This window comes from Astatotilapia calliptera, chromosome 3, assembly GCF_964374335.1.
Source record: "Astatotilapia calliptera chromosome 3, fAstCal68.1, whole genome shotgun sequence".
In the NCBI taxonomy this organism is placed as follows: domain Eukaryota; kingdom Metazoa; phylum Chordata; class Actinopteri; order Cichliformes; family Cichlidae; genus Astatotilapia; species Astatotilapia calliptera.
In genome coordinates, this window is record NC_137424.1 from 48,789,061 (window position 1) to 48,803,297 (window position 14,237).

A 14,237-nucleotide genomic window follows, 5' to 3' on the forward strand; every position below is an offset into this window, starting at 1 on the left:
AACAAATATCATCATGACAAATATCAACACGTGTAGTAGCCACAGAAATCTCAGCTAAATACTAAGAGATAAGATAAGATAAGATAAAACTTTATTAATCCCTCGGGTGGGTTCCTCTGGGAAATTTGGTATAAATTCGGTGGTTGTAGATAAACCATATCTACAACCACCAAACACAACAAAAACAAGTGATGATTAAATGTGCAAAATTACAAAAATGCAGACTACACTCTTAAGTACTGTTACGTTCTAAGTCTAGGCAAGGATTGAACGAAACAAGAAAATGGCCCTCACTCATGCACCACCCAAGAAAGAGCAAAACAGGGGAGTTTTGACAGCAGGAGTAACTGAAACAAGCTGCCTGCTTGTTGACACATGCGCACAAGCAACTACCTCATGATAAGCAAAGGCTAGCTGCTTCCTATTTTTCTGTGTTATGCTTCACCCACAGTGACCCAGATAGCAAATTTCACACGTACACTACAAGATTGCACTTCTTCATATACACAAATAGCACTGATCATTTTCCGACACCCAATTTGTATCAGGAAATGGCCCCATGTTTCCCTGCACGCTAATTTACTGGTAATGAAAAATAAGAAAGATCTGAAATAATTAGTCTGGGGTTTTTTTTCTTTTGTTTTTTTGGTTTTCTTGTCACCTTATCGGGACTGTTGTGTCTGTTTGCTTTTCCAAGCCAGTGATATTACAGTTTACATCGAGTTGTAATATGTTGTTTGTCCAGAAACAACATATTACAAGAAAACTGTATCGGCATTATGGCTTTTTAGTCATTTGTATAAAATAAAGCTATAATAACTATATGTGTGGATAACATGCATGATAACAACTAATTTCACGCTTACAATGTGTTCTCACTAGACTGAACTCTTTTTTTTACACAAATAGCATTCCCGCTATTGGGTGCTGTCAGTTTTGGTCAAGACGTAGTCACGTGTTGGCCTACTTCACACTAATTTACTGATAATGATCATCATCACATGCTATATACTGAGTGGTAAGATTGCAGAACTGTGAGTGGCTGCTTGCTCTTGTGATGACTGGTTGTGTGCTAGCATAGATAAGACGAGAGCAGGTTTAAAAAGCAGAAGCATTTCTGAACTTTTGTCAGAAAGTAAAACTTCATATCTCCTCGTACTACAACAGTTACGCTGACAATAAATAGCATCTATCTGATTGAACAGGTAAGAAAACAATTTTAATTATTACGCAAATGTTTGCAATTTTACCAGTTTACGGCCTTTTGTCATCTTTCTGTTAGTTTATTTATAAAGCAGAAGTGTTTCATATAAAATACATGAAAAACACAAATGCAAAAGCTGATAGGTGGATCTGCATAAATGGTTTGCTAGGTTTACTATTAAGAAACACAATGCCAGCATAAAGAATAAGACTGGAGATGAGGCCTGGATAAGTGAGAGAAAATGGATTGATGGATGGATAAACTTGCAAAATCATGTAGCTTACTAAATCGGCCTCGGCAGACAGTATGGGTGAAGTTAGCATAGACAGTGGTTCTAAACATAAGCCTCCAGCATACAGTAAACCCACATCTAATTGTTTTTTCTCCATTATTGGCTTCTCCTCAATGGCTCCCTGTTAAATCCAGGATCAAATTTAAAATCCTTTTTTAGGTTGCTTGAAGACGTTTCACCTCTCATCTGAGAAGCTTCTTCAGTTATACAGCCACTGGTGGAGAGTCCCAGACTTTAAGCCCTATGGGAGTGTTCCCAAGAGGGACATGGGCCCCCTATTGATCTCCTACCAAATCACCGGCGCCAAGGTGTGAAAATAGGTGTAGAACACAATCAGCCAAGGTTTTGGGTGAACCCACTGTGAAACCTAGTTCTACCCTATCATGCAATTTACTGAGGTCAAATCGCGCAGGATGGCAGTTGGCATCAAGGCGTCTGGGAAGGGACCTTCAAACTGGATCGTAGATGGCAGACATTTGGTGTATTAAGCCACCGCCTCTGTTCAAAGTTGGTTGTTCAGAGTGGACATAGATGGCTTCTTCCACTCCTCTTTCAAACCATCTGTTTTTTTTAGCAAATGAAAGCTTATGTTTGACAATGACTTATATTATCCTTATAATCAACAAAATGAAATAAAAGACTTTTATCCATCCTCTTCCACTTATCCTTGTCATTTTCACGAGTGGGGGGGGGGGGGGGGTAACGTGTCTAGCTTTTAAAGGCTAACTTCTCGTCTGTAACACAAGACAGCAAACATTTTGATACTGAATGGCTGTCGGTTAAAATGTTTACTGAACGTCTATTCATGTTTGAAAAACTGTTCCAAAGTGAAAGTGAAAATCTGGGTCAGATAAACCAAGTTTAGTTTATTTTCGTTGTGCTGACTTTTTACAGTTAGTCACAATAACTCATACTGTGTACTAGCTAGCATGACGGAGTTTCTATACAGCTGGGTGGGTGCTATGATGTTACTGATAGTGAAATTTATTAATAAGGTTAGTTAGTAGAGTTGCCAACCGTCCCGTAAAAAACAGAATCGTCCGGCATTCAGAGAAAATATTACGCGTTTTGTATTGAGCTGAAATGGAACAGTTTGTCGCGGACCTCAGCTAGGATGAAAAAGACACAAAGCTGCGGTTATTCTGTTTCTTTACGCTGTCAACTGCCTCTTATTCTCTCATTCTCTCCCCTCTCTCTCCTGTTGCTACTTCAATCATGAAACTGATCAGTGATCAGCTGATCGGCTTTTCTCTCTTGTTTATTTATCGCCCACTTTGCGCCAGATAGAGGAAACCAGCGGATGTCGCGCTAAACAACAGTAGAGCATTTAAGTTTGATCAGCTGTTGTTAGAATTTATTTAATATTAATTTCTAGTATCAGCTGATGTTTGCTGGAGCCACAGCTGTAAACCTGCTGGTCATGATGTCGGTTTGTATATGTGGTGAGAGGGAAAAAATGAAGATGAAACCAGGAGATGTCCTTAATGAATCATCAGAGCTGTGATGGAGAAACAGGTTTACCTTTTAGGTGACATGAATGAGTTGAAGGGAAGTTATGAACTGTTTCTGAGAGACAAATAACACCAGGATCATTTTTTATGTAGCTGACAGCTGGTAACTGTGCAGGGGCGGGTCTAGCAAAGTTTTGCCAGGGGCCAGGTAGGGCATTAACAGGGAAAGGGGGGCACAAAGAAATACTTTTCTTTCTTATTAAAATGTCTAGCTTTTATTAAATAATTATCTGAATCTTACAACCAAAGTTTTTTATCTGATGTAAAATGTATAGAAATCATACATACATCACACAATGAAAACAAATGCTGTCACAACAGCGTTTGTTTTCATTCAAAGGCTTTATGGCTTTTCCTATAGTACCTGGTGGGCCGGTCTCTAGGCAAAATGCCCGGGCCGATATTTTGTCCCAGTCCAGCCCTGCCAACTACACATCCAAGTCCTTGCCTCACAGTATTGATAATGCTGTGCTCTGTGACTAGGCCTCCATATGCATTGGTTCAGCAGTGTGCATTGTGATAACATGATCATTGTTGACCCTGGAAATTTTGCTTTGACTTAATGTGGCACATTACAATGCTAATATTACAATGTGATCTTAAAATGCTACAAAGATTTTTAAAAATACCACTCTTATGTAACTATCTGTGTTTTGGGTGCTTTCTTTCTTTCAGTACAAGTAAAATGAGCATAAACATTTTGACTGCCATCATCTTCACTGCATCCTTTTTCCCCTGGGCCATCAACATGACTGAATATCCAACATTCCCCTGTTACAACAAAAGCTCAGAATACAAATACAACAAATTTGTCAAAAATCACATCCTCCATGACAGCTTTGACAGAAATTCTCTAGATGCTTGGAAAAGGTAAGTTAAACACAAAAAAGCCTGAAACTGTGTGAAGTTCATTTGATTCTTCTATTTCTCTACACTTTGTTTGCTTACTCTGACTTACTCTCTACTATGTAATAATAATAATAATAATAACTATAATAGTAATGATGATGATGATGATGATGATTATTATAATTATTATTATTATTGTGCAATGGAATCTTGATTTATTCCACAGGTATTTGAAAAAGGAAGGCCTCTGGTGCCGAACTCCAGTGCAGTCCTTCATCAGTGACAGTGAGTGGAATGTCGACAGGATCTGCAGCAGTGATGGTCGTCGCTTGGCTGACTCAGTTACCTACGCAGGCAACTTGTGTATCAGCAACTCAGAAATGCTGATTTATGAGGTCACAATTAAGAAAACCAACAAGGGTCGTAAAATTAATGTTACTCGAGCCCAGAGGCCTGTTATTGTTGCGTGCGATAAGGTTGGAAACAAGTGCCTCCCAGTTCATTTTCAGAAATATGAGCACCAAACCCCAAGCAATATACCCTGCAATCCTGCAAGAATTGTCAGTATTGCAGTAGAATAGGTTTTCATTATCAAACGAATTAATCTGTTGCAAAAGTTTCAACTCATCATCTTTGAAGGGTGTTATGCTATAATCACTATGTCCCTTGTTTGTTACATTCTAAAAATAACCCACGATAGGTGAAATCTGTGAAGTAGTCACCTTTATTTTATTTTTACAAATATTATAGATGTTTTAAGGCTGTAAAACCCCTCACTATACTTTATACACTTTTCTCAGACAGGCATGAACATTTCTCTCCTTTTTAAACCTACATGTATAGTGAGTTCATTAGAACAAATTGAAGACTCTCTAGCACAATTCATAATTTATTCAAAGTCAAAAGTCAAAGTCAAAGTCATTCATTGCTGAAATAAAGATTAACACATCTTCCACGTTACCTTCAGAGTAAAAAAAATGCATTGCTTAAATATCTTATGTCTTGCCTTCTATCAGTGTCTGTAAAATAAATATTTTATTATTTATTAAGAAGGATTATTCATTAATAGCTCTCGACATTGAGGATACTTCAATTTATAGTTGTGAGTAAAGGAACCAGTCTTAATTTTTGCCTGCGATTGAGTTCTTATTCTATTAATTTTTCATTGTTTTCACACTCATTCACACATGTTCCAATTAAGAATGAACTATGAAAATGTTTCTGTGCTCAGCAAGCAGCTTCACACTGTATTTATTATGTTAAACAGATTTATCATTTCGGTAGTACTTTATATTATAGCTCGATGATAAAGTGTTAATCAAAGATTAACAAGGCAGAAGAACGTTTTGTATTATATTGTAAGCTTGTAATGTATTACCACTCAATTACCAAAGTAATAGCCAGGGGGCGTTATACTGCAGTTTTTTGTTTGCTCTCAATTTTGACACGCCCTATTAAAGACTAATGTCAGTTTGTACATGCTTTTTTCAAATTCTTCAACCCTTTAAGACCTACCATAGAACCAAGTCTGCCAGAGCTTATCTTTATATTTTTACATGCTGTAGTGCCATTTTTGGGAGCATTTCAAGTTGCTATACATCAATACAACCATTATAGCCCAAACTTTAATTATATATATGCATTAAGTGTATAATAAATTGCAAAAATAAATAAATAAATAAACAACAAAAAAATTGAAAATTGTTTTTGGTTTTTTACATATATTTCTGGTTTAATTTAATTTCAGAGGTTTATTCCTCAAAACTGTAAATAGAAAAAAGTTGCACAAAATAGTTTCCAACGACAGGAAATTTATTTTGAGTGTTTTCATAGCTTTATTTTTGAGATACACCAATTTTTATATATTGCAGGAAAAACGAAGAAAAAAAGTATTATAATGCAAATTTGCAAAGAAACAGCATGTGCATCAAAATAAACAATTTCCAGCAGTGCAATTTGAGTTCTAAGCATAAACTATAAATAAAAGCATAAAATCAAACATGACTTTTAAAAACACCACAGATTTCTGCAAAAATGGCGACACTTCCGGTTTCGGGCAGGTAATGGCGGACATGCGATTCGCGCTGACGTCTGTTTCAGCTGTGCTGGCGTTTTTGCACTGATCATCACCTGCATTCATGTATATATCAATCTGCTTTTTAAATTTTATGTTTAGTTTTTTTTTAAGTGTTTGTCTTAAAGTGTGTTTTACAGTTTAAAGTTTAAGTACAGCAGCAATTTCCTAATATTGTAAATCTGCTCAACCTTTAAAAATAGAAACTTTTCTGATTCTGATTCTGATAAGACATTAGTAAGGGTTTTCTCTTAGGCAGCAGTCCTCCTTCTCTCCTGGATCACCATCATTCTTTGGGTGCCTTGCAGTTTTGAAAATATCCAGCTGGAATAATCACACTTACTCAGGGCCGTATTGATGTGATGTTCTTCTGCTTCTCTGGCTGGGTCTGTGGGGATGGTGTTCGCTCTGTGTTGTAGCATCCTGATGATATCTCGTTTGTAGCATGGTTATTTTGTTGGCTTCAATCTAGTGGAAATTTTTCCAACTGGACATTTTCCAACTTGAAAATGTTCTACACAGTGTTGAGAATGTGTTTATAAAATACCAGTTAGGGAAAAACATGATAATAGCGGGAGTTTAAGACAAGCAAGGGAAGAACACTACTGTCAATAGGATTTCACAAGGAGGACGTTGAACAAAATGTGCTCATTTGCAAAACATGCCGTAAAATTGTTGCCCCCTAACTATTGACGCAAAAGGTAGCAGTACAACAATTTTTTTCCACTGCAAAATGAGGCTGTTTTTAAACTCCACATGCGAACATCTTCCCACACACACCAAATTAAACATTAAATAAACCAGCTGTGATTCCTGTGACTGTTCTTTGTCAGTCGTTTTTATAGTCACTATCTAGAATTTTGTTTTAATTTTTTTTGTAATTTAAGGTCATCAAATTTTTATTTTACTATTTTTATATGTTATATGCACAAAAGAGCACAGTTTTAATGTCAGGTTGTTATTTTGTCTTACTAATTATTGCTTGATGTTCTTTGTTATTACAGTGATCTTTTGTTTGTTTAAGGTCTGGATCTAGTTCTAGAATTTCAATTCAGTTTGATTTTTTGTATTCTGGACTCAAACTGAGAGGGAAGGATTCATGGCAGCTAACTAAAACTATTTGTTTATTTGCAATCTCTTGTTGAAGACCATGAAAATAATATATTACTTTTAGTCAATTTTTTTTTTTCTGTAATTGTACTTATATTTAATATTGTGGCATACTGGTTCTCATGGGTTGACAGAGCTGGTTCATTGCTATTTAATTTGATACATTTTGATATTTTTTTTATAAAACAATTTCCTTTCAAAAACTGACAGTAGGGTGAAAACACAATAAAATGTCTTTGTTCAGCAGGTCAATCAGCTAAATATAAACTGATATTTAGGGGCACTTAATTAAACGGAGTTATGACTTTCATTCAACCTTTATTACATTTGATATTTTTAGAATGTTTTTTACAGTTTTTTGTCACATTTACCATGAAGAAAAATTTGTCATTGAAGATGTTTGCCACATTTAATCAGATTTGATTGATTAATTGACAAATCAACAACATTAATATCCACTTCATGCATTCACCTGAAACGAAGCTCCATCAGTGTTTAGCCCATCTTCTCAGTTCAAAAAGCTAAAAAATGCAAAAAGGTCTGATAAGTTACCTCAGTGCAGGGCTCTAGCCTAACTTTTTGCCACAGTTGCACTGGTGCGCCTAACTTTTTTTCTTAGCTGCACCAGCACAAAAGTTAGCTGCACCCAAATTTTTCAACCCCATCGCTTAACACCGCAGCTGTACATGTTTACTTTAAAAAATGCTGTCCATACAGACAATATTGATTTATAAATGATTAACTAACAATCTTGTCAACACAAAGTTCTTTATTTGGAGCACATTTATAAAAGAAAGATACCTTACCATATTATTTGGACCATAAGGAGTACGCGATTATAAGGCGAATTAAGCAAAACCAAACAGTTGGGTTAAAATCAGGTGTTAGCCATTCAAGAATATTCCACTTCTTTGCTTTAATAATGTCCTTGGTTGCTTTGGTTGTATGTTTTGGGTCATTGTCAAGAAAGTGTTAAGAGAAAATGAGCAGTGTAATTAAATCTTTAAAGACGATGAAGAAAAGGATCATTCATAACACAGCCAGCCTTTTTTCATCCTGCCTTATGAGCAGCGTCACAAGTTGAACAAGTCTGTAAGTCATTTCTAGTAATCAAAACAACGTGTGGGTTTATTTATATAGGAGTGTTTCCGGAAACCTTCTGTACAGCATAAACTTAGGCATTATAATTCTTAAAACATCCTCATTCAGTTCACAGGAAAAGAAAAACACTTTTTAAAAGCTCTGTGACTTTGAGTGGATCTGGATGAAAATTTCTACTGCAAGACACCAACAAAAGAAAAACTAAACAAAAAGAAAGAAATACTTTATCTTAAAATGGTCACCTGCAATGGATACTGGAAGAATTTATTTAAAACACACACATTGAAAAATCCTTTCCTATTCCTCTGATCTTCAGCTGGACCCTATCATCTGAGCAAACTTAAGCACATTGTATTCCAATCATTGTTTTCTTGTACTCACACGTACCATTGATTCAAATCCACGCTCATGTGTCCAGATTGATTTCTGTACTAGAAATGGATAAGTGACATTTTCATTGGGAAACTACCAGGCTTTGTGACCTTCACTTCACCGGGCACTGACAGCGATTCAAACATCACCTGCAGAGGTGAAAATTTCACTCATTTTACCGTGTGTTTTTGGAAATTGAGTAATGTAAGTGCTGACAAAAATAGCACACACACACAGAGATCTTTGTAGTTGAATATATTTATTTGTATTTAAACATTGTTCTTTTTTATGCATGAAACAGCATTTCAGACATCATAACAAATTTCAAACACTGACACAGGAGAAATATTTTGTAAAATACAATTTATACATCCAGGAGACTATAGACTATATTGAAACGATGAAAACAGCTCTAAAAATCATCCATTCAATTTTAATTTTGGTGTCATTATTTTTTAATTATTTAATTGGATCAAAAGTAAAACCTGCCTAAGTTGACTATTGTGGAGCGACGGGACTTCTGGTAATTGTTTTTGGACGGATCCAAAATGTTAAACTGCTGTTAGAACCCCCTTTGTTAGATTAGATCAGAATTTAGACTGTTTTCTCATACAAAGATTTGTTGTTTCATAACTCAACTCTCCCTCTCTCTGTGAGAAAGGTGCCCAAACATGTGTGTTTTAATTGATTGATTCTGGCTGGGTTGCAGAGGATCAAATACTTATTTTACTCAATTAAATGCAAACTGATTTGTAACTTTTGCATAATGAGTCTTTTTTTTCTTTATCTATTAAAATGAAACCGCCATACTTATTAAATACAGTTCATTTCTTTGTAAGTAGAAACACACACACCCTTGTAAATTAGTATGCGGTGCTGTGAAGAACTGTTTTCTGTCTTCCTGGTTTCTTTTTTTATTCTTTTTTATTCTTTTTTTTGCATATCTGTCACACTTACATGTTCCAGATCATCAAATAAATTACAATACTAAACAAATAATATTAATCTGACTGAAAACAAATAGCATTTTTTAGCAATTATATGTCATGAACTAACCTCCAGATTTTTCTCTTGGTCTTCAGTTGCTGATGCAACAATACCCCTGAAGATGGACACACATTTTTACATGTAGTTCCATAAATGCTGAGACAGAGAGAACTTATTTTCAAATTTTGGCTTTGTAAACAGTTATTTTTTAAATGAAACGATTCAGATTCAGTTGAAGGACAGATTCTCAGCTTTGATTCAGTGGATTTAAAATCAAGAATAAAAATGTGAGGAACTAAAGCACTTTTTAACACGATTCATTCACTCCAGGGGTTCAAAAGTAATTTGACAAATTCAATAATTTAAAATAAAATGTTCATTTTCAATGAAAGCCTGAAGCCTTAAAATCATGGACATCACCAGAGGCTGGGTTTCCTTCTTTGTAATACTCTGCCACGTCTTTACAGCAATGGCTTTCAGTTGCTGTTTGTTTTCTTTTCTTTTCTATGTTCATCGTGAAGGAAATGTCAAGAGAAAATGAGTCATGTCATGTCATCTTTAACAATGAGGAAATGATCATTCATAACTCGACAGACTTTTTTCTTCCTGCCTTATGAGCAGTGTCACAGGTTGAACAAGCCTAGTAATTCATTTCTAGTAAGTCATTTCTAGTAATCGAAACAATGTGTGGGTTTATTTTTATGGGAGTATTTCCAGAAACCTTGTGTACAGTATAAACTTAGGCATTATAATTCTTAAAACATCCTCATTCAGTTCACAGAAAAAGAAAAACACTTTGTTAAAGTTCTGAGACTTGTAGATGAAAATTTCTGCTGCAAGACAACAACAAAAGAAAAACTAAACTAAACAAAAAGAAAGAAATACTTGATCTAATAAATAATATGTTTTTAATTTATTAAATTAAGAGCTTAAAAGATTAATCAGTGTAATTAAAACCTTACACTGCAAATATGCATGCCAAATATCCTTGAGCAAGAGCATGTGATGGAAGCAGTTACATAGAAAATGTATAGCATGCTGGTAGGGTAACTATGGCATAGTGGCAAGTTGCTTTGAGTGCTATGAGGAGAAAAGTGCCATATAAAAACAAACCCATTTACCCATCACTGTAATTTGAGAAACTCGAAACGGCAAAATATTTTCCATTTTCAAATTTAGATCATTTTGTTTCAAAATGTTGAATCATTGTCTCATAAATATATTGGAGAGAAAGATGCAATTCCCCTCAAATATAAAAAATGACGTAAAAGGAAAGTACTAAATTACTATTGAAGTAAAAGTATTTAAAGTGTGTATTCAGGTACAAGACTTAAGTAAATGTGTTTAGTTATATTCAACCAGTCCAACGAATACATGGAGCAACACAAGAAGAACACAGAGAGAGGTGAAGTGAGTGAAGTGGACCAGGTTTTCACCACTATCAATTTTACTGTTACCTGTGGTGGAGGTAGTGGCGGGGACAGCAGTGGGGACAGTGGTGGGGACAGCTGTAGGGAAAATGGTGGGTGTAGTAGGAAGGGCAGTGGTGGGCACAGTCGGATGGACAGTGGTGGGGAAAGCAGTAGAAGAAGCAGCAGTGGGTACAGCGGTGGGGACAGTAGGAATAGCAGTGGTGGGGTTACTAGAAGGGACAGTGGTAGGGACAATTGTTGAAACCGTGGAAGGGACAATGGGGGAAACAGCAGTAAGGGCAGTAGTGGGAACAGTAGGAAGTGCAGTGGTGGAAACAGTGGTGGGGACAGTTGAAGGGACAATAGGGGAAACAGCAGTAGGGTCAGTCCTGGGTAGAGAAGTAGAAGAAGCAGCAGGAATAGTAGAAGGGACATTGGTGGGGACAGTGATTGGGATAGGACTAGGGGAGGTGGTGTGGCTAGGAGTAGTAACAGTGGTGGGGACAGTGGTTGGGATAGGAGTAGGGGAGGTGGTGTGGCTAGGAGTAGTAACAGTGGTGGGGACAGTGGTTGGGATAGGAGTAGTGGAGGTGGTGTGGCTAGGAGTAGTGACAGTGGTGGGGACAGTGGTTGGGATAGGAGTAGGGGAGGTGGTGTGGCTAGGAGTAGTAACAGTGGTGGGGACAGTGGTTGGGATAGGAGTAGGGGAGGTGGTGTGGCTAGGAGTAGTAACAGTGGTGGGGACAGTGGTTGGGATAGGAGTAGGGGAGGTGTTGTGGCTAGGAGTAGTAACAGTGGTGGGGACAGTGGTTGGGATAGGAGTAGTGGAGGTGGTGTGGCTAGGAGTAGTAACAGTGGTGGGGACAGTGGTTGGGATAGGAGTAGTGGAGGTGGTGTGGCTAGGAGTAGTGACAGTAGGTAGGGCAGTGGTGGACACAGTCGGATGGACAGTGGCGGGGAAAGCAGTAGGGAGAATGGTGGGAACAGTAGTGGGGAAAGTGGAGGAGAGAATGGGGGGGAAAGCAGTAGGGACAGTGGTGGGCACAGCAGTGTGGACAGCAGTGGGGGCAGTAGTTGGGACAGTGGTGGGCACAGTAGAAGGGGAAGTTGTAAGGACAGCAGTAGGAACAACTGTGGGAACTGTGGTGGAGACAGTGGAAAGGACAATTGTGGAAACAGCAGTAGGGAATGTCGTGGGGCCCGTAGAAGGGACTGTGCTGGGGGCTGGAGTAGGGAGAATGGTGGGAACAGTGGTGGGGACAGTAGAGGAGACAATAGGGGAAACAGCAGTAGGGTCGGTCGTGGGGACAGAAATAGAAGAAGCACTGGGGATAGTAGAAGGGACAGTAGGAGGGACAATGCTGATGGCAGGAGTAGGGACAGTTGTGGGGACAGTAGCAGGGACAGTGGTGGGGAAAGCAGTAGGGAGAATGGTCGGAATAGTAGGAAGGGCAGTGGTGGGGACTGTGGTGGACACAGTCAGATCGACAGTGGCGGGGAAAGCAGTAGGGAGAATGGTGAGAACAGTGGTGTGATCAGTGGAGGAGACAATAGGGGAAACAGCAGTAGGGTTGGTCATGGGGACAGAAGTAGAAGAAACAGTGGGGATAGTAGAAGGGACAGTAGAAGGGACAGCAGGAGGGACAGTGGTGGGGAAAGTGGTTGGGATAGGAGTAGTGGAGATGGTGGGGCTAGTTGGGATAGGACTAGGGGAGATGGTGGGGTCAGTGCTGGGGGCTGGAGTAGGGACAGTGGTGAGAACAGCAGTAGGGACAATAGTGGAAATAGTAGGAAGGGCAGTGGTGGGGACAGCAGTAGGGACAGTAGGAAAATCAGTGGTGGGGTTACTAGAAGGGACAGCGGTGGGGACAGTACAAGGTGCAGTTGTAAGGACAGCTGTAGGGACAATTGTGGGAATTGTGGTGGAGACAGTGGAAGGGACACTGGGGGAAACGGCAGTAGGGACAGTGCTGGGGGCAGGAGTAGGGATAGTGGTGGGGAAGGTGGAAGGGACAGTGTTGGGGACAGCAGTAGAATAAGCAGCAGTAGGGTCAGTTGTGGGGATACTAGAAGGGACAGCAGTGGGGACACTAGAATGGACAGTAGTGTGGGCAGTAGTTGGGACAGTGGTGGGGACAGGAGTAGAGACAGCGGTGGGGACAGCAGTAGAGACAGTGGTGGGGACAGGAAGAGTTGATGATGTTGGACAGGTGAAATAAAAGTCACTGTCAGGGCCCAACGAGGTGAAGGTAACAAAGTTTGGTTGAGTGCCAGTGACGGTGTCCTTGATCCAATTTTGGTACTCTGACACACGAGTGAAGACTGCAGGTCTTGCACAGTCATCATTAAAAGTCACAACTCCACTCTGGAGCCATTCAAAGCCTCTCTTTGTCATTAGTTGTCCCCCTAAGTTACCCTGTGAGAAAAGAAAGATCAAAGTTCTGAAGGCAGAGAAATACCTTTTAGTTACACCTGTTTCTGTGTTGATCCTGCTAAAGCATGAATATTATGAACGCTAACCTAAAATGCAGTTTGCTTACCTCAATCTAAGCTATTATTTTATTTATGAGTCTGTAATTAACTTTAACAGTCACAAAGACAGTAACAAAATGAAACAGTCAGCCCATCTAAAAATGAAAGGAGAGTCTCTAAGTAAGTGTGAACGATTTCTACAAGCTGCAACTGGATAGCTATCAAACAATCACAAATATATTTTTGATTCGCTTATATGTTAAGAGGAGGCTTCTTCAAGGACAGAAAAAGCTAAACAGACACTGAAGCGCCTTACTAGTCCCCACTGAGAATTAATTTTAAAGCTTGTTTTTGTGGGGGGGTTTGTGGGTTTTTTTGTGTTTTTGTGGTTGACCTGTTGCACTTAGGCACTCAAGTGCATTTACGACTATGATGTCACTGATAAAAAATTTCCCAGAAGTTTCGATAAGATATTTTTTGCATATCCAACTGTGCTGAAACTCGATTGAGTAATAAATCATCTTGGTTGAGTCGTGAAAGCTAACAGTCTATAATATCAGTAAGGTCGATACAATAACAGAAAAAACAATCCAATATGAAAGTAACACATAATTCTCACAGCACTAATCAAGGAGTGACATTATACATGAATCTTTGGGATCACCTGACATGAATCCTTCTCTCCAGCGCTGAGCCCAGCACAGATCATGTTCTCCATGATCACTTTGTCACCTTCATAGTAGCACTGACACTCATTGTTTCCCACTACTGGTACATTTACTTCACGCAGGATGTTCAGGAAGGAATCGTTACCGAATTGTAAAAAGAAATAGAAGAGCTTTAAAAAAAAAAC

The 14,237-nt window shown here is 38.5% G+C and overlaps 1 protein-coding gene and 1 long non-coding RNA gene across 2 annotated transcripts; one reads left to right on the forward strand and one right to left on the reverse strand.

The window, feature by feature from the left end:
• Positions 1-243: 243 nt before the first annotated feature.
• Positions 244-5,557, forward strand: LOC145425462 (uncharacterized). Its single transcript, XR_013906152.1, has 3 exons — positions 244-1,205; positions 3,683-3,877; positions 4,083-5,557. It is a non-coding gene; the product is annotated as an uncharacterized LOC145425462 (long non-coding RNA).
• Positions 5,558-8,755: 3,198 nt separating this feature from the next.
• LOC113019146 (uncharacterized) lies at positions 8,756-14,159 on the reverse strand. Its single transcript, XM_026162690.2, has 2 exons — positions 14,049-14,159; positions 8,756-13,328 (listed from the first exon to the last, which is right to left on the reverse strand). Exons 1-2 carry the CDS (start codon positions 14,100-14,102, stop codon positions 10,845-10,847), a joined length of 2,538 nt encoding a protein of 845 aa, XP_026018475.2. The 5' UTR covers positions 14,103-14,159; the 3' UTR covers positions 8,756-10,844.
• Positions 14,160-14,237: the final 78 nt, after the last annotated feature.

Bases quoted from the DNA above. Each gene is read 5' to 3' on its own strand.
- LOC113019146 (XM_026162690.2), bottom strand. From the start codon at position 14,102: ATGGAGAACATGATCTGTGCTGGGCTCAGCGCTGGAGAGAAGGATTCA. The intron at 13,329-14,048 runs GTGATCCCAAAG...CTTTTCTCACAG, and splicing joins GAGAGAAGGATTCATGTCAG to GGTAACTTAGGGGGACAACT.